General features: G+C 33.9%; 2 protein-coding genes across 3 annotated transcripts in view; one reads left to right on the top strand and one right to left on the bottom strand.

The window, feature by feature from the left end:
• Positions 1–11740, bottom strand: part of LOC123681653 (dynein axonemal heavy chain 3) — a 134611-nt gene extending 122871 nt beyond the window's left edge. The window contains exons 1-3 of the mRNA XM_045619881.1: positions 11405–11740; positions 8528–8620; positions 703–931 (exon numbers count right to left, since the gene is read on the bottom strand). Coding sequence (XP_045475837.1) covers positions 703–931; positions 8528–8620; positions 11405–11645 — 563 coding nt within the window. The 5' untranslated portion in view covers positions 11646–11740. The remainder of the gene's footprint in view (positions 1–702; positions 932–8527; positions 8621–11404) is intronic.
• A 3546-nt stretch (positions 11741–15286) lies between these two features.
• LOC123682098 lies at positions 15287–20593 on the top strand. 2 transcript variants are annotated; one of them, XR_006747775.1, is made up of 3 exons: positions 15287–16009; positions 17550–17693; positions 20103–20593. XR_006747775.1 is itself a non-coding variant. In XM_045620506.1 (3 exons), exons 1-3 carry the CDS (start codon positions 16789–16791, stop codon positions 20246–20248), a joined length of 321 nt encoding a protein of 106 aa, XP_045476462.1. In that variant the 5' UTR covers positions 16745–16788; the 3' UTR covers positions 20249–20593. The 2 variants fall into 2 exon arrangements, 1 of the variants encoding a protein (XP_045476462.1); XM_045620506.1 differs by lacking the exon at positions 15287–16009 and adding an exon at positions 16745–16819.
• The last annotated feature ends 759 nt before the right edge of the window (positions 20594–21352 follow it).

Below are 21352 nucleotides of genomic sequence, written 5' to 3' on the forward strand. Positions count from 1 at the left end.
CTTATAAAAAACTGCAGTGTCATCAGCAAATCCCAGAATCCCAGAATGTGGTTCGACTTTTCTAAGAGCTTCGAAAGTTTGTACTATAAACATTTACAAAAACCCTATTTGCGGTACTTCATTTCATGGAGGCTATTCAGTAGTCTGAACTTTCTGTAGAAGCTAGAACTAGGCTCATTGGCGTACTCAAGGGTAAGGGGAGGTGATAAGGGAGACTAGTAATTAGTTTGAGGTGACTGAAGGGAAATTTTTTCGTTATATTTCGTGCTTAACTTTCACAGTATGTTGCATGATCCCAAACTCATCACATATACATATTATGAGTAAGCAAACATCTTTGTAAAACTTCTTCAAAAAAAGGAAAGGCAAATTTTCAAGTTTTTCGCGTTTAAATACAATAGATGACTCTTCAACAATCCATCTCAGGAAGTGTCAGTAAATTCAAAGGACATTGGAAACGAATAAAAAATTTTATTTTGTTTTTGTTTTTAACTTTTATCCCCCCCAAAACTTAGTGGGTACTCCACTCACTAGGCTATTTCTCCTCAAACTCATCATTTCTTTCTGACTATAGGATGAATCGAAATAGACGAAATATAACTCAAGTAACAATGTCATGCTTAAGAAAATTTGATAGAGATTGAAGAAAAGAAGACTGGAACAAATTATTTTACGTTTCTCATCAAACAAATATGAACTCACACTGATTCGTTAGGGAAGAATTCCGTGTTTTCAAGAGCACGCATCTTAAGCCGTAAAGATTTCTGCTTTTCTTTAATTTTCTGCTTCTCTTTTCTTTTCTTCCAATATCTTCCAGATAGCAGTTCCTCGATATCAACCAACTTCATATCTTTCTGTTTTTTTGCATCTATTTTCTTTTGTCCTTCCTCTTGTTCAAACTTCAGTTTTTTTGGTGGATATTGTAATTTTCCTAAAATAATAAGAAAGTATTAAATTTAATTGAAAACGATGAATTTGTTCAATAAATTGAGATGGGTACCTATTACATTGTTGTATGGATAGTTAGGTATTAGGATAAATTTAGAGGTCTATGTTGGAGACAACAAAGACTTCTAAATTTCTCCTAATTTATAAAATAATAACAATATATGTAAAATATAATTGTTGTATAGATTAGTGAGAAATATAAAGATTATTTCTCTCACTAGTTACAACAATTACAATTACAACAATTATATTTTAGGGACTCGAAACAATTTCTCTAATATCACATTGTTTGATGTTGAATCAAAAACCATTTGATTTTCTATTCAATGATTCATGGGACATTCTTTCCCTATTCTTTACTTGATTTTCCTATCTCGGAATAGACGTAAAGAATCAAAGGTGAATTGCGATAGCCTGGTTTATATTTATTTTTTTTTGAAGATCATTTTTCGAAAACCTAACATCGATGCACCCCCGTTAAGCTAGGATAGGGCTGCCATAAATGATGGAACATCGACCGGGACAAAAACCAAAACCTCATCTGAGAGGTATTCATTAATTTTTTCCAGGGTTTCTAGGATTATTGACTTTTTTGCACGTTAAAATAAGATTTATTCGGACATATCCACTGATATAATTTATAAAGAACAAAAATAATATCAACTCGCAATAAAAACAACATAAAGTCGCAACGATAAACAAGTAGATATGGTATCCTTTTTTTTTGGCTTGATCCTCGGTGCCATTTTTCTAGCCCATTTATATATTCAAAAAGTTTTGGCCTTTTCAAGTAATTTTTTTCTGACATAATAATAAAATTCTACGTATCTCATTTTATAATTATGAATAACTTGAATTATTATCTCCGCTGTGCTTACTGTGCTTGATGCATTTCGTTCTCAAACCACTGTGAAGATCTCATAGAAAAAAAACACCCGTTCCACATGAACATTGTGTTCCACAATTGCGAGAATATATTGGCACATTTCGATGAGATTTGTCTTTATTTCATGTTCTCTTGTTTTATTGGGAAATTACAACTATTTATCGTGTATGTTTTTAGCTTTCCATCCATCTGTAATTTCTGCGAAAATGAAAGAATTCAAATAGGTACTTAAATTTTTCATAAACGGAATCTTCAAGCGTGAAAGCTTTCCCATTCAATATGCAACAGTTTCTTCTACTAGATTTCATTAAGGAACAGCATTCAAAAACAGTCATACAAATTTATCGAATTTTGTCATTGGCCGAGTCCATTATATTCGAGATATCGGGTGTTGTGAAAAAACTCTGACTTCATTGTCAAATTTAACTCATTACATTGTGTTAATCGAGCTTTAGTTTGTTATAGACTTGTCTTGTTTGGTTTCCAAAATATTTATTTAGTAATCTTCCATTCAACTCTTTCTTAGTATCTATCCTCTCAATTAATTTTTACTTTAATTACAGTAATTAATGATTTTTCAATACTTTCAATCGGTTTGTCAATCAGAAATGCTTGACTGTGTAGAAATAAAGTCTAAAGTTCTAATAAAGAGTAAAAAAAAATCGGTTACAGCTTTTAAGGACCTATTTTCAGCTGAGAAATTTTTTTTCAATGACACACAGTAAGCGTTCAATAGCTAGAACTAGTGAAAGCCATCGAAAACATTTCATCGTTCGACCCTTACAGAAAATATCCAAAAATATTTGAAAATTTGAAGACCAATAGACTGCACAGAAATTGACATCATATCGGCGGAAGTGGAAGCAGCATTGTGGAGTCTATGTACTGGACAACCGATAGTTTTGTTGAAAAAATCTCTTCTAATCAAAAAAAATCGCCTTTATTTTACTTCGAAGTAATTTTATTTGTGTTATCCGCACTGACAGCGAAAATATTTTATATGGAAATATTAAGGTCCTCTAAAGATTCCATAAATAATAAAGTGATTGTATAAGACGATTTATTTGGCCATGTGTCCAATTTTAATAATTTTATTTTCAATTCTTCGGTTTCTGAAAAATAATGTTTGAGCAACGAAAACAGCATTTCAGATTTATGATTACTGGAATCCGTTGAGATTCCATGAAAACAAATTTTGTATCACCTACTCTATATAAGGAAATATAAATCTCATAACGGTCAAATTACTGACCGGGACAAGTGAATAACTAACCGGGACACGGGGACTTAATGGTCCAAACCGGGACATAATAATAATAATAATAATAAGTTTATTTGCAATAAAAGATGTACATTTTTCACAAAATTAATATGACGTTACAAACGTGCAAACAAATATAATCAACCCCACTAAAACCGCAGCTGTGTGTGGGGTACTCCCAATTCATATGCACTACATGAATTATCTCCGTACACTGAAAACATGTGAGAGTTTTAAACAGATTTATATCAGCATCGAGCAAATGGAAAATCAGTTATTCGAAATCAATCCATGAACTACTTCTCTGCCTATAGTGAGTAGATATCTCCTGAAAATCTTTCTGATTAAGGCTTCACTATTTATTGTACTTATATATGTTCGGTACGCTTCAGGTAAGTAATTGAATATTCTATTTCCAAGGTACGTGTAATTGCGCTGTCCAATAGCTTTTCTAGTTTTTTTGACCTGAACATCACCTGCTACTTTATGTCTAGTTTCATACTCGTGATCGATTTTTCGCAGACTATGCCTGTTTTTATAAACATTAACTATTATATCATGCACGTATAATTGCCGAATGTCAAGAACTTGACTTTCTCCGAAAACAAGGTCCGACGAATAATCATATTTCCTGTTATACATAATCTTTAGGATTCTTCTCTGTAGCACTTCCATCTTCGTCAGGTGTGTATCCAGTATACCACCCCAACTCAGTATACCATATTGTAGACGGGATTGTACAAGTGCGTAATACACAATTTTGAGATGTGTTATATCCAGAATTGATCTCAGGTACCTGAATTTGTACAACATATATCTCAAAGTCTTCGACACCTGGCAAATGTGAACGTCCCATCTTAAGTGGCTGTCTATGGTGACACCCAGATACTTTATGTTATCTGTTCTTGTTATTTCCATAGTGACACCATGGTTATTAATTGTCAGCCTGTTGTACTCTGGTAACTGGTTTTCGTAGCTTGAAAATGGTATGAAATGGGTTTTGTTGAAGTTGATTGTTAGCAATCTGTGATCAAACCAGTCTTTTATTTTGCCAATCTCATGTTCGACAATGAGTTTCAGATCAGCCCAGCTGTCTGCACTGAATAGTATGGCCGTATCGTCGGCGAAACCAAACATTGAACCTTTGAAATGCATTCTCAGCACACCATCCATATAAATGAGAAATAACAAGGGTCCGATCACCGTGCCTTGCGGAATACCATACACCACCTCAGCTTCTGAGCTGTAAGAACCATTGATTTTCACAACTTGTGTCCTGCCTTTCAAGTAGCTTTCGAAGAGTTGATGGGCATTTCCACGTATTCCATAATCATGCAAGGTCTCCAGCAATTGTTTATGGTCCACAGTGTCGAAGGCCCTTGCCAGATCCAGGAACACACACACTGCCGGTCGGCTCTGGTCTACATGGCCGTATATTTCACCCGTGAGGGCAGCTATCGCATCATTCGTTGACATCCCGCTTCTGAACCCAAACTGATTTCTCGAAATCAAGTCGTGCTTCTCCACGTATGATACAAGCCTGGTTTTAAGCGCCTTCTCAAAAATTTTTGACATATTTGTCACGAGTGAAATCGGCCTGTAATTTTCGATCATTTCCTGATTACCACTTTTAAATATAGGAGTAACAATCGACTTCTTGAATACTTGTGGACACTGGCCCGTTTGAAATATACCATTCACCAAGAATGTCAACAGCGGAGCAATCTCCCGTGCTACTTCTTTCAGGTCTTCTGCTTGTATACCATCTATGCCTACGGATTTCTTACTCTTCAGGGAATTTATTATAATGATTATTTCCTCGTCATCCACCGGTGTCAAAAAAAATGAGTTCCCGCTGCGAATTTTTTCTGGAATTTCAGTTGGTGGTTTTTTTATTTTCTCTGCATACTGTCGGCCAATATTCGCAAAGAACCTATTGAACAAGTCAGCTTTGAGTATATCATCCTTTATTCTTGTACCATCTTCACACAAAACATCTTTCATAGGCAATCTCCTCTCCGGCGTGTTCATACCCTTTACAGTTTCCCATAGTTGTTTCGAGCTGTTTCGACTATTCTTTATTTCATCTTGATAGAAGTCCCGCTTGGCAATTTTTATTAGTTTATTTATGAGCGATCTATAATCCAGGTATCTTTGTTTCTTCCAGTTGTTCTGTGGATCTTCTTTGTACTCCCTATGTAGTGCGTTTTTCTTACTTATCGATTTAACCAGTCCTGCTGTTATCCATTTCTTCCTTTTATTCTCGCTCTTCCGAATTTTCATAGTTATCGTGCTCTGTGTGATCACACGACTGAGTGTCTCAGTCAGATAGTAGGCCTGTTTATCAGCAGTATCTAAACTATAGTAAAATGACCAATCATGCATTCTGAGGCTCTCTCTCACCGATTCATATTTTATGCAAGTTCTAGTGCCACCCCGATGTGTCCTCTCTTCAGTATTTTTACAAGGAATTCCCAACATAGTACTCTTATGATCAGTTATGCTCGTATCGAAGACTCCAGAAAAACATTCATCATGTCTGTGTAAATTTTTCATTCTCAAAAATATATGGTCGATGCATGATCTTGACTCGCCCTGTTCTCTAGTATTTTCGTTGACCATAGAGAAATAGCCATGCTCGCTCATTGTGTTCAGATAACACGAAACCAGTTCATTTTCCTTATTAGTATCTATATTCATATCGCCAATAATAACGTGATAATCGGAACTAATATTGTTTACTTGTTTCAAGTAATGTTCAAGATGTACAACAAATTCATCTTCTCTCGATGATGGAGATCTATATAGCGCCGTCACCATAGTTGATTTATTCCCAAACTTGATTTCTGCCTGTACGGCCCGACTCTCGGCAATCTGGACTAGGGCGTGTTTGCAATAAATGTCCTCCTTCAAATAAACGATTACCCCGTCATTCCTATTGAAATCACCTTCATTATACAACATTCGATATCCCTGTATGCTAAACCTTTCACGGTAATCCATTCCCTGGAATGTTTCTGTTAGCACAATCACATCAAACTGGGTGTCCAGTTGATCTAGGAATATCATGATTTCATCAAAATTTTTAGCAATGCTTCGTATATTTTGGTGAAATACTTTCAGAAAGTTTTGATTCATCCGCTTTTCATTCATGATCTTATTCAACTCCATTATGTTGCACAACTCGATCGTGTTTACCGGTTCATAATTGCAGTCTCTCACCAATTCCAGCATTTAAAACTTGATCTTTGCCAATTTTTCCCCAAAAAACAACAAAAATATTCCCAAAAAGTGACAAAAAAAAAAAAAAAACCTTAGCTCTGCTTCCTACGAACCAATCAGAAAAACAAAAAAACAAAAATTAATGAAATAACTAGTTCTCACCCCTATATTCTAGTTCTTGTGGTCTGATCGGGTTCTCGGCTTTCTGATAATATCCAACTGTGCCGGCTTTTCTGCTCGATCGATCTTAATATTTACTGGTGAAATATTTGGGGTTCCACTGTCCTCTTGCTGATCAGACAACACTGGATCTGCCCTTGACAGCCTATACGCTGGTAACGGGGTTGAGGGTGCACTGTTTGGCTTGTCTTTAGGGGTTTCTTCTACCTCGAGTTCTTCAATTCCATACAGAGTTCCATCCACTAAAAGTTTGTTTCCCCTAATGACGCACTTTGTGTGATTTCCTTCCTGCTTGATCCTCAAGAGATGTTTTCTCAGTATATTATTTTCCCTTCTTTGGACAGCAGTCAGGTCGTGCGCTATTGCAATTTTTTTTCCGCGCAGCTTATGGCAATTGTTTAGGACTTCCCTTTTTTTGAGATATGAATTGAGCTCAACCTTTATTGGACAACCTACTGCCCTTCCCAGTGGGTATACGTCTCCGATATCACTTTCCTTTAACTGAACACCAATCAACACACTCAGGTCATCACACACGCTTTGTGGTGTTATTTCATCCTCCTTTTTATTCAGCCCAAAAATCAAAATATTCTTCTTATTTTGCTTTCTCTTAAGGCCCTCAACTTCCTCTCTGAGTTCACAGTTCTCTCTTTCCAACAACAGTAACCGCTTTCTCATCTCTTCAAATTTCAGCAGAATTCGAGCTTCACTTGCCTCGATACAATTTCTAATTTCCCTTCGGTTACTCAGGATGTCATCATGGATTTTCTGAACTTTTGCCTCCAATTCGTTCATTTTTCAGAAGAATGCTATACCTTTTATACCGATAAACGTATTCGATACAAACGCTGCAGTGTGTGGAATACCTTAATGAAACTGATTCACTCCTTATCTCATCACAGATGTACTCCGTTCCGTTGTTATTGTTTTCAGTTTCTATAGATTTTCTCACGATTTTTCCCGGAAAACTAGCTGGTAAATTGCAACGATATGGCAAACTCCTGCGGTTGACTGTAATAGCCCCAATTTTCAAAAATTCTGCCGAAAAAAAAACAATCGATCTATGAAACAACTCTCGTTAAATATCAAATACAGAGAAGACGTCTGCACCTGCTCGATAATGTTATGTTGAACATGTCCCGGCGTACCGGGACGTATGGCAGCCCTAAGCTAGGAGGACCTCTTTCCAATTGTAGTTTTTTTAGGCCATAATTTTAGTCTCATTTTATGCTAATTTATTACCTCATTCAGAATGTTTTGCTCCAAAATTGTCGAAGACATCGCGGGTTCTGCTAGCTCAACGTTAAGCTAGCAGAACCCATTACCAAATTTCTGAATTTACTTATTTTTTTAAACTATGGGTTCTGTTAGATTCACGGTTGAGCTAGCAGAGTCCAATACTAAATGAATTCCTCTGAATAATTTTAGGCTCAATTCAGGCTAATTTATCACCCTATTATGAAATTTTTTGCTCCCCAGATTAGCGAGATCTCATGAGTTCTACTACCACATTCTTCCCATTCCGGCAGTAGGTAGATACGTGAAAAATGCAAATCGAATATGAAAATGGAAAAACTGATTACTAATTAAAAACTAATTTATTACACCATTACGAAATGTTTTGCTGCTCAGACAACCGAGATATCATGGGTACTACTGGTTTATTTCTATACCGGCATTAGGTAAAAAATGCAAATTGAATATGTATATGGAATATCTGATTACACCTCATTTTTTGGCTCTATTGAAACTATTTCATTATCTATCACGAAATTTTTGTTTCCCTTTGACAGGAATCTTCGGTTGAAATATATGTAAAAGTCAAAATCCTGTATAGCCAATTTGACCCAATCTTAAAATTTTGTCATTTTTTCTGGAATTCATCTTGTCTATATGGAAGAACGCAATTATCGAATACTAACTGTTCGGTACTGTGCCATTGGCAACAGCAGCGCATTGAATGATATCTTTGAAATACCATTTGAGAGAGTTCGACCCCAAAATAAATGAAGAATGAATGGAATAATTACCATCAGGTCCCAAAGGATTTTCTTGAAGCTTCTTATGTCTCCTTTTCAAATCTTGAATCCTCATGTCCTGTAATTGTGGGTTAATAGCCGCTCCTGAAAAAAAAATCATATTGATGTTAAAATATTCAGTTTTAATTGACAATATTTATTTTAATGACCTTCAATATGATATTCGTTAATTAATTGGTTTAGGTTAAGGGTGAAGGAAATCAATTTGATGACATTAAGCCTTGGCTCTGAAAAAACAATAACAATTGGTGTTATATACCATTCCCGAAAAAGATGAACCTAGTTGACTTATTGACAGTTATTAACATTTTAAATCTCGAAAATAAACAACACACGAAAAATATATCTACATATATGAGAGGATCTATGGAACAGAACTGGACCATCTTGAATTTTTATACCCGCGGGGGAGAGAGAAAGATTTTACTGTCTGTCAGGTCGAAGGAACCGACTTTCCGGTCTACCTTCAGAAGTTTATACTTCTGAAACTTCAAAGAATAATATATATGAATTTCAAGTTTCCTTAAATACTTTTGAAAAAATTTTTTTTTTTTTTAAATTTCTGCCACCTCTTTACCACCGCGATAATCGCCTGTCGTTTCGTTTTTGAATACCTATAAGAGTGTATCTAGAGATATTAAATCGGCAGTTTCCCTAAAATACCTTTTTAGTGAAATTTTCACACCTGTAGAGCCTGATGGTAGCTGAGGCCACCGCAACCGCGCTTAGCTAGAAGCTAAACCGATATCATGGTCGGTAGGTACAACAGACTCACTGAGGAAATTTTAGGCTTTCCAAAAACATGTTTGGTCTGCCGACCACTTGCTCTTAGACCCTTTTCACTTCCACTCTCTGATTCATTATCAGCGTCGCTGTCAGATCTGTCATTGAGAATATAAATTTTTTCTTTCATGTTTGAGGCACCAGCTGACGTATTATACACTATGCTATAGCCAGCTGATTGTTTCTTTTCGTCGAGATATTGGGTTAGCTACAATTTGACAAATTTTCAGTTGGGAGGAAATGATTGAATTTTTTGTTCTTCGTGCGTGGGGGGCTGCCAATGCTCATTTTCCCCTCCAACGGCAGCTGACGTTCAAAAGACTTCATAATACTATTCTCTGATACATCCCAACAATTATCACTCGAGAGGAAATAACTAACCAAATTTTCAATTTACAGTCGATCAAAATAATAGTCCAGTAGACAAAGCAAAAAAAGTAGGGTCTGCTGGAAAAAATTCCGAACTTGATGAAACTTCCACAGGTTGCTCGGGGGTGTTGTGGGATGACTTTGTCAAGTTATCCAACACAAAGACTCTACGCTAACTTGAGGAGGGCGGAACCCCAACATTTTCGGACCTTTTTCGGTTTTTTGCTTATAACTTTTAACTTAACCAGTTTTCGACCAAAATTTTCATTTTCAGAGTTGTAGATAATTGAATTCCCTATAGTTTTGTTTCCGGAAACTTTTTTCTAAACCTTATATCAACCGAGATGCAGCAGATCAAAATTAGAAGAATTTTCTCAAAATGTCAAAAATTGGCAGAAAAATAAGGTTTTGACCCTCTAACTATCAATTACCAGCCGTTTCATGGTAATTATAGTATTAACTCATCAATATCGACATATTGAAACATAGGGAGGTGGAGAGGGGAGGTAGCTTTGACTGAGCGCCTATGTTTATGTGGAGAGCAGATATTTCAATGTTATCGTGACATGTTATCACCTTACTGAAAAAAAGTCCGAAAATTTTAGGGTTCTTCTACCCTCCTCAAGTTAGCACAGGGTCCTCATGTTGGATAACTTGACAGAGTCATCCCACAACACCCCCGAAAATCCTGCAGAAGTTTCATTAAGTTCGGAATTTTTTCCAGCAGCCCCACTTTTTTTTGTATTTGTCTACTGCACCATAAGGTGGTCATTATTATCAGGTCAGCCTGCCAGTTTGTTATAACCATTGGTCGTTGGCTGGAAATTGAATTTCTGTTTTAATTCTGACATCCTTCAAATACCTGATTGACTTTATGAACTGAACTGGCAACCTAACTACGAATTCGATGATCTCTCAAGATCACTTGTAGATTCAGCCAGATTACCCATCCAATTATTTAGAAACATTCATTTTGATTAAATGAAATAAAAACATAGTCTGAGATCGAATTGACTGCATATTTTCAGCTGAAAAAGTTTCATCAATATACAGGGTGATTTCTAATTGAATGTCAATATTTGTGAGGGTGATTTTTGGGCACATTAAAAAAAAACTTCATATGAACATATGTCCTAAACGTCTTATACCTTTTTAGGTGCAGGGTGGTAAAGTTTTCAAAAATAAATAATTTATTATTTATATCTACAATACCACTTCAGATATTTGAATGAAATTTGTCATACATGTACTATGAATCAAGCGGCATTTATTAATGTATCAGTTTTTTTTAATTTCCAGCAGTGGCGTTGTTATGTAATTTGACCTGACTATTTTGGCAGACATTGATGGTAAGCCACAGTTTTTTCCTGAAATAAAAATTATTTTTGAAATTCCCAATAATTTCTAACCAGAGTTGATCATCTGACTTTTTTCAATCCGATGCACGGTTTTCGCTTAAAAAAAACATTTTTTTTTATTTTTGAAAAACTTAACCACCCTGTATCTCAAAAGGTAGGACGTTTAGAACATATGTCCACATAAAGTTTTTTCCTTAAAATGGGCCCAAAATACACCCCCACAAATATTGACATTCAATCAGGAAACACCCTGTATATCGCTCATATGGTCTGCTCAGATCACTGAAAACTTGTTTGATTGCACATTGAATATATCCGTCAAACAAACATAATGAAAATGATCCAAATAACTACATACCTATAGTCTCCATGGGTTTAAAATACTGTTGTGTATCTTTTTCAGGTACGCTTCTAGTCCATGACTTATCAGCGAATAAAGGTGGATATTTGAGCCCTGCCCGAACCCTTTTGACGAACTTGGATGGTTCATTCTCCAATTCTAGACCTGCCACAGGCATCCATGGCGTACGGGGTATTGCCTTCTGGCCATACTTATTCAAACTTCCGCCAGTGTTACAAGTTTTTTCTTCGGAATACATTCTTGTTACTTAATTCGTATAAATTAATAATATTTTGTCTATGATAAATATTTCAGATAAAATGACATTTACAGTAAAGCTTGTTAGTATCGTTTCTACGTGCGTTTCTAAGGTAACCGAATGTTCAATTTGATACAGAATAAACCAACTATAGACTGTTCCATAAATTGGAGACGCTATGGACTCTGAAGTTTCATCGATACAAACCTTACAGAACATTAATAAGAGGTTAGAGGAACGGAAATCACCGTGTAACTGATGCATTTGTTTTGATTCCAATATTCGTCGCTCCTTGTTTGACAGGACACTATTGCAGTAGCATAACATACTTTGATGATAATAATAATAATATTTATTGATTCTTTAGGACATAACAATATTTGTAAATATAATATAAAAACTTTTCAGGAATGTGGACAATGCTTTATTTTATTCTCACGAGTTTACTTTTGCCAACGTTTCGGAGGCGATTTCCTCCTTCTTCAGGGCTAAAAAACAAAAGGAGATTTTACAAACAATGACAAGGACATCTCCTGAAACTAACCTCAAGAATATCAAGTGTTCGAGAAAACAGCAATTAAGCAATATTTCATAAATTATTTGTTGGATTAAATAATAACAGGTATAACGTCGCCACAATCAAAACAGAAATGTCAAACACAATCGCTGAATCGCTGCCACATTCTGGACACACTTGTATGGGAAACTCCAAACCTTTCTGCAATTCTTGTGTATGTCCACTCTTCTTCTCGCAAAACTACCGCATGGGCACATTCCTCTTGGGCCAAATTGCGTGTTTCGCGTTGCATAGCGATCGAGTGTAGAAAATCAAACGAAAGAAAAACTATTGATCACTGGAATTGATCGAGAACAACTGATTTCAGAATGGAGCTAATACATTCAAAATCTGATAATCTCATCCTTTTAAAAAAAAAAAAAACATCAACAGAAAAAACATCTGTATTGAAGAAAAACGTTGAAAGTGGATAACATATGCATGCATAATTCTGATAAAAATAATTATCATTGAGAACACCTTCGGTTGTAAAAAAAATTTGAGATTTCCATAATGTGCGTTAATTCTTTTGCACAGTGTATATATAGGTATTTATTGTGATATATATAGTGATATTGGATGTACAATTGGAACAATTATTGCCAAAACTCAAAGCACCACTGAAATTATCACTAACAATTTTCGAACAATTCAAAAGATTTTCATTAATAATCAAAATATTCTCCGTAACTGTTGATGAAACATTCGAGGAAATATCTGAACAGGTACTTGTACCTTCTCTGTCAGGTTACAATATTTTTCTGGCAGTATTCTCTTTGTTGATGTTGTGTACAGTTTATTAAATATTCATTAACCTTCGCTACAGATTGAATAAATAAATACCAAAACTTATAATTAATGCATTCATTAGAGACAAACTTTTTTGTTCTGCTAAGTGCATCACTCTCCTTTTTAGTAGCTTTTTCAGAATTGTTTACCAAACCAGTGCTACTCACTGAAGCCACTGGTTTAAAATGAGGAACACGAAAATATATCCTGAAAATCTTCGAAATATTTCCAGCGTACCGATTGATTACCGGTTTCATTTTTATTAGTAAGGACTTAATCATAGGTTTTTTTGAGATTTCTCTACTTGTCTTCACATTTTTGATGTGATTTGACAATTCCACCCATTTTTTTTTTTAAACGACTTTATTCTTCAATTAGATACAACAAGGCGAATTTTTTTATAGCTAAAGAAAATTATTGTCGCCCAATCATTGGAAAGAACTCTATAGAAGACATGGATATTGCGAGAATTGTGGCGGAAATGAGTGACATCACAGGATATATCAATGACTTTCAAGATGTTGTCGGTGGAATAGGTTATTTGCCAGGCAAATATGAAATGAAGATAGATGAAAATATTGAATAATAATAATAACATTTATTCAATTGAAGCTTACATCTAAAATTAACTACATTCTTGGAATGGTGGATGGTGAATAAATGAGCATACTTACGAAGCAGACTACGTCTCCTTGAGTGTAAGAATATATTCAACTTAGCATATAGTGAGATCAAAGATAAAAAAACCAAATAAGATATACATGAACAAACTTCCGAAAGTAAACACACAAAACTCAAGACTAAATACGAACATATAAAATTACAAAATATAGAAATATAAACAGCATTAAAAATACATATGCCGAAGCAGATAAAAGACGACAAAATACAAAATGACTCAAACAAGTACCCGATGAATGAGTGTGATTTAGGATGAAATATGTCGTGAGCTGCCTGACAACTGTTTCAGTTTATAAGTGAAAACAAATTTTTTCACTTTTAGTTCTTGATTTTCTCGTGTATTTCAGAACGGTAAGCATGTCAAACATAAAGTTTGAGTTTAGTTTTGAATTTTCTAGGGTTAAGCTCACATTTTAGTGCTTCTGGTAGACTGCTAAAAGGTTCAGGACCCAAATAATTATGGTTCCTTTGGCCGACCGACTTGTGCATGACTGCTATTACAATACTTTCTTTGTGGCGGGTCTTATAGTTGCGACTGTAGGTGATTAATTCATTTTTGAGCTTATATTGAACTGTAGCAATACTTATGAAGGATAGTTGTCTTGGGTCAAATATTTCAGTGTCCGAGTATAGCAGGTTGCAAGGATAGTCGTATCTCCTCTGCAGAATACATCTTGAAAAACGTCTTTTAATTACCTCAAGAGAACGCAGATGCGTTTTAGAGACTCTACCAAATTTTCGTACAAAATTATTTTTTGTTCATTGTTCAATATACTAATCACTCTCTTGAACCTGTACAGAATGCATCGTAGCTTTTTCACAAGATCTAATACTTGTTGATCTTGATCCCATCTTAAGTGGTTGTCCAGAATTATGCCGAGGTATTTAACTTTTTTTGCAGGCTTGATGACGGCCATTCCGGATATTTCTATGTCATACTCTGGCATACTTAAACATTGTATACATGCAGCGAGACGTTTTCCTCTAAGGTTATTGGTGTGATTAAAAAATTAACTGGATAATTTAGAAAAACAAAATATTATAGCTAGAGAATTCGAGCAAACTGAATGGGTTAACTCCCTTGTAATTGTATATTGAATTGTATAACTTCGGACATTGTAATTAAGAATTTTAAATGTATATTTAGTAGATAAGGCATACCACAAATATTCATGTCAGTTAATGGAACACAAGTTTCGAGTTTTGAATTTCAGAATTGGCAATTTAATAATATTATATAACTTCTAGTCCGAATTATCCACGCTCTAATGGTGTGGTAGATAGAGCTGGTGAAAATATAATAAAGACAAACAAAGAACCCGACACATAATTAGAATAAGCTTAATTAGATTATAGAAATACTCCAATAAATACTTTCTCCTAGTGAATTATTTTTCAATAAAAAAAAAACATGAACAAAAATACCAATGAGGAATGAATTGTTATATTGAAAAAAAATTATTGCAACAGATGAAACATCTAATGAAAAAACAAAATGAACAAAAATCTTATCATGACAGAAAGTCGAAAAGTTTAAGAACTCTGAAAGAAAATAAGAGAATTTATGTAAAGTTAGATAATAATGGGTTGAGGGATTTGTCATCAAGAAAATAAATTTGAGGTCTAACTTAGCAAAAATAGAAAATATAGATTCAGTTGTTAGGAGAAACAGGTATCATCTCAAACCTTATTTTCTAAATATGTAGTTTCAAATATAGATCTGACAATGAGGAAGAAGAAAATTATGTTCAAAATAATTGTAATTCTTGATCTTCAAGTATTCAAAGGATAGGAAATTTACGTAGAATAATTTATTCAACTTGATATGGTGGAAAAGTCAGGAAACCTATTCAAGGAAAAATATTGTAAATATATCGTCAGAAAATTTTATTTATTTTAATTGAAAAGGAAGATGTAACATATGTTTGTAGTACCTACATATTGTAAATATGGACAGTACCAAATGAGAATAATTTACTTTATTTTCATTGAAAACGGAGATGTAGCATATGTGTTTTATTAAGTAGTCACAGTGTTGATCAGGAACTGAATATTCACTGAATAGTCTAATATTCTGTGAATAATCGAGTATTCAATGAATAGTTGAATAATCAATGACTACTTTTATTCATGAATAATTAGTGAATAGTCCAGTATTCACTGATTATTCAGTGAATTGTTTTCCATTCAGTGAGTAGTTGGATAATTATGGTATTCGTTACTATTCATTAGTATTCACTGGTGATGAGTAATTGAATATTTAATCATTTGTGAAGTTACGAATGAAAGTTTGAATGATCACTTGAAAGAAGAAAGAAAGGAAGAAAGTTTATTCTAAGTAAGTATTAACCTACTATTCAGGAATAATTAAAACAAGGTTTTGTAATTTACTATGGACAAATCGTTTAATTAATATTAAAATTACTGCAAATGACATATATTGAAAATGATAGATGTAATTGAATTAAAATGAGTCATTTAATAGTAGTAACTGGTATTCATCCAAAGAAATATTAATAGAATTGGGATTTTATCAATGAAAAAATATAAAAATTGAATATAAGATTCTTACATATGAATTTAGCAATAAAGAGTTCTAATATAAATAATAATATATTATCAGATTCTACATCCGAATTGGATCAACATATATGTTGAATGAATATCTAATTCTCAAAATTCATATCCAGAGAAAATACTTCATCAAACAGAATAATTGAGCATACTCGGCTAATTATTGAAATGTTACAAATAAGTATCCATATATCCGATATGTATATATACAAATAAGTATCCATGACTCAGTAAACTCTAGAGCTGACATCCAACAACTTAGCCGATTTTATTATTCCTTATTAAAAACAAATATCCAACTACGAAATGCATTAAAATAAAATAAAGATTTCTAGCCCCTATCGACTTCATAACTTCAGCGCATCACATACATACATTTAAGTTTTTTACCCTAATTTGTTTCGAATCCGCTGTTTCTTTGATTTCACCTCCGTCTGTCGGCGTACTGTCTATGCATCGGTCGCATTGTTTGTTCTCGCTTTTTAATTTATTATGATTTTTTTATACGTGAAATATTGGAGAGTTGATTTGAATTTTAATGATATGATTTTGGGAAGATACATTTTTCTAGCTTGTAAGTACTTTGTTTGTACCTATATGTGTGTATATTACTTTTTATTTTTATTCTCATTTCAAATTAAAAATGTTTTGAATTATATAAAGTTTCTTTGTATATATAAATTATACCAGACCATCTTTCCTGTGATATTTTCTAGTCAATAACTTTTAGTAATGCTCATCTTTCCTTTATTTTTGTAAACACCTTCATCAATGTTACAAATGATGTTTTCCGTAAATTTTGTAGAGCCCTGAGGATGGAAATAAATTTTTCCGAAACTTCGGCGAACTAACAGAGTATCATTTTCCTGTTTCTCTGATCCTACACCACCAATCTATCGTGAAGATATAAAAATTATATTTTCCCAAAAGAAATACAATCTCTAAAAAAAAAAAAATTGAAAATCGAACTCAAAATAGTGAAAAGATTTGAAACTGCGTGTGAATAGTATTATTGAAAGACTCTGAACGAAAAATTAATCAACTTATTCCGAACTTCTTTTTCATTTTTCCATCATCGAGGATTTGGTCTTGTTAGCAAAACTGATACCCATCTGAACCACAAAATAACTTGCAGATTTAAGAATTTCAATTTTTACTTACTGGGAAGATCGGGGCAATAACCATAATTGAAAATATCACAACATGATAGCATAATTTTAATTTAAATTGAAGTTTTATTGTGGAAGTGGATTATTGCAGTATTGTAATGGCAATTTAAAAATAAAGCGTTCATTTAATTTCAGATGTGATAGAACAAACCCAGAATGTACCTCCGATGCAATATTATCCACATCCTTCACTGGTAGCACCAAAAAGGAATCACAGAGGCGAAGTGCTTTATGCACACTATTCCACTAACGGACAATACCTGTCGACATTTAGTTATGGTAAGTAGAGGTCCTTAATGGAAAATTACAGAAAGAACTATTGATTTACAGAAATATATATCGGGTGTCCTAAACTCGATGGCCTATTAGACGTTTCTGGAAAACTAATCATAATTTTGAGCTGAAAATTTGCATATTGGGGTTTGAGACAATGATCTTTCTCCCTAAAATATTTTCAGATCTCTACAACTTCCGGTTATACCGGAAACACACTACTACTTCCTTATTTCAAATGGCACACCCAGTATATTATTGCATCATTAGATAGCTTTTTTGATGGCAATTTCGGCAATATGCCATACCTTGGATAAAAATTCAACGGTTCATGAGTTATTGGGATTCTTATGAAAAAAAAAGGTGGCGATGAGGACTCACATTTTTTTGAATATTCCAACAGAAAAGGCCTTTTTCGAAAAAAATTTGTTTTGTTTCGTTTACGCAAATACGTAGTATTATAAGACTGTTTTCGGCTTGGACCAAAAATGTACAGGGTTTTTATAAGAGGATCATGAACTTGGACAACTCAAATTCAACAAACATCAAGATTTTCGAATTAGAACCTATATTTTTTATTATTTCATTCGATGCTACGAACAGAAATAGTGAGGGTTACTTCAAATGAGGAAAAACCGCTATTTATAACTGTGGGAATAACTGTCTGTTACTTCCGTAAAACACAGAAAGAAAATAAAATTCGATGTTTGGATAACTAAATTTTACATTTCATGAATTTTAATTAATTTTTCGTTGGTATTGTTGAGTATTCCATAAACCAATACAATTTTCAATTACGAATAATTCATTACAATTCTTGATATGTCAAATTTAGTTATGGAAACATCGAATTTTATTTTCTTTCTGTGTTTTACGGAAGTAACAGACAGTTTTTCCCACAGTTATAAATAGCGGTTTTTCCTCATTTGAAGTTCTTCCCCGATAACTCTTGAAGTATTCATTTCAGGTATAGGGTTTGCTGAATTAACCCTCACTATTTTTGTACGTAGAATCGACTGAAATAATAAAAAATATAGGTTCTAATTTGAAAATCTTGAGTTTTGATGAATTTGAGTTGTCCAAGTTCATGATCCTCTTATAAACACCGTGTACATTTTTGGTCCAAGCCGAAAACAGTCTTATAATACTACGTATTTGCGTAAACGACAAAAAAACAAATTTTTTCCGAAAAAGGCTTTTTCTGCTGGAATATTCAAAAAAATGTGAGTCCTCATCGCCACCTTTTTTTTTCATAAGAATCCCAATAACTCATGAACCGTTGAATTTTTACCCAAGGTATGGCATATTGACAAAATTGCCATCAAAAAAGCTATCTAAAGATGCAATAATATACTGGGTGTGCCATTTGAAATAAGGAAGTAGTTGTCTGTTTCCGGTATAACCGGAAGTTATATAGATCTGAAAATATTTTAGGGAGAAAGATCATTGTCTCAAACCCCAATATGCAAATTTTCAGCTCAAAATTATGATTAGTTTTCCAGAAACGTCTAATAGGCCATCGAGTTTGGGACACCCGATATATAGGTATCAAATTCTATGAATACAGGTATTTCTTGTTTGTACTTCCTAATAAATATTTAATTTTTTTGTTTAACTTATATACCTATACAAATCATATTGATTTCAAATAATAATATCAATCGCCATTTCTCATACTAGGTATACAACGTAGTAGAATAGCTCAAATTCAAATTGAAAATATGAAATCCCAATATAAATATACAGGGTGCATGAATGCTTGGCCTCAGCCTGGTGGTAAATGCACGTCATCCAGGCCATTTAGAAGAGTAGCTTGTTGTGTATCCTAAGACTTTTAGTTTCCGAGATACAGGGTGATTAATAAAAATTGTTCGAAATTTCTGATATCCCTAACTTGGATTTTTTCAAATTTTGTGAGTTTATTCAATTCATACAACCCATTGAAAGGATTCATGTAATTTTAATATATTCAGGGAAGTACTCAGATTATTGACTTTTGTCCTTTAGACTTCGAAATCTGTATTTTCAAACGTACTAGAGGAATGTCTATATTGCCTAGAAAATATGAATAATTCAATGTAATTAATTCAATTTTTTCTTTGAATTAGAATGGCATACTGTGGTTAAAAGAGTAGTGAACGATAGAATTCATGTTTTAAGTAATTCTTTTAAAATACGATCATGTTTATATTTTTTCGTGATGATATCTGATGTTATCTCAGCACTTACCGAATTTTGTAACACGCTTGATCAGAAGTATGTATGATCAAGCATTGAATTCTGAACCTAGAAATTGAATTTAAAAAAAAATGACGTAACCATTTGGGAACATGTAATCAATCCAAAAAATTTTGATGTTATTTTTTCACCATTACCTTATAATTGTAGTGTTTGATAATATTTTTTTTTTTACAGAAGAACCAGGTTCGAGAAAGAACTTCAATTCAACGGAAACATTCTCGGGCCCTTATGGAAATCGTTTCACAGAGGATCAACTTTATACATTGTTGGTTGATTTCATTATCCCACCAGGACATCTTTTCATCAATGGTTTTAAATGAAGCAACCAACAATGTACGAATTTTTAAGCAATGCTTCTCAAACTTTCTCGTGGTGTATTCGGAAGAGAAAAAATGTAATTCATATAAAGACTCATCACAATACTCGAAAGAAATCAATGCTAATGAAAGAATCTGTGTAAGATGTAAATCTGGATTTTTCATCACCAATGATGAAATTTTAGCAAAGATCCTTGCTACTTCCATTGGGGTAAACTATTGATCCACAGTTTCAGTTGCTGTAACCAGTCGCCTGGTTCGATTGGAGCCTTTAGAAGGCTTTGTGAAAACAAAATCCTCTGGGCTAGGGAAGAAACAAAATGTTTATGCTTTGGACTGTGAGATGTGCTATACAGTTAAAGAACTAGAACTGAGTCGTGTTGTCATTCTTTCAGGTACCGGATCGATTGTGTACGATCATTTTGTCAAACCTGATAATGAAGTAGTCGATTACAATACACGATATTCCGGAGTAACTGAGAGTGATATTCACAGTTCAACAGCCAAGTCATTTTCAAACGTACAAAAGGACATTTTGATATTGTTCACCGAAGACACATTCTTAGTAGGACATAGTTTGCATAATGACTTGCGAGTTCTCAAAATCCTGCATTCCAAAATTGTAGATACTTCCCTAAGTTTTCCTCATCAACGTGGTTTTCCTTTCAAGTATTCTTTGAAACATTTGATGTGGACAAATTTCGAAAAGAATATCCAAACATCTGATTCTGGCCATAACCCTTATGAAGATGCTTCGACTTGTTTGGATTTAATATATCTTAAGATTCGGAAGCAGCAGGAAATTCATAACTACCAGTATTCTTACACTAATTCTTAAGTCGGCCACTCACGAGGCTCCCATAGTCGAGCGTTCGGATAATTTTACAGTCAGACAGCTCGGGACACGGCCGCACGACTGTAAATCAGAGAATGAACTTGACTGCCCGACTGGAATCTCTTCGACGCCTGCCTCCAAACGCTCGAAATAACGCCTCGTGAGTGGCAGGCATTACTCAAATTGCTATTGATTTCAACAATATTTTCTTGAAATGTTCATTCATACCCATTTTATTTATTAGCTACAATGTAATTCTGCGTCATTTGACT

Source organism: Harmonia axyridis, chromosome 6, assembly GCF_914767665.1.
Source record: "Harmonia axyridis chromosome 6, icHarAxyr1.1, whole genome shotgun sequence".
Lineage (NCBI taxonomy): Eukaryota > Metazoa > Arthropoda > Insecta > Coleoptera > Coccinellidae > Harmonia > Harmonia axyridis.

Bases quoted from the DNA above. Each gene is read 5' to 3' on its own strand.
- LOC123682098 (XM_045620506.1), top strand. From the start codon at position 16,789: ATGATTTTGGGAAGATACATTTTTCTAGCTT. The intron at 16,820-17,549 runs GTAAGTACTTTG...ATTTAATTTCAG, and splicing joins AAGATACATTTTTCTAGCTT to ATGTGATAGAACAAACCCAG. The intron at 17,694-20,102 runs GTAAGTAGAGGT...TTTTTTTTACAG, and splicing joins CCTGTCGACATTTAGTTATG to AAGAACCAGGTTCGAGAAAG.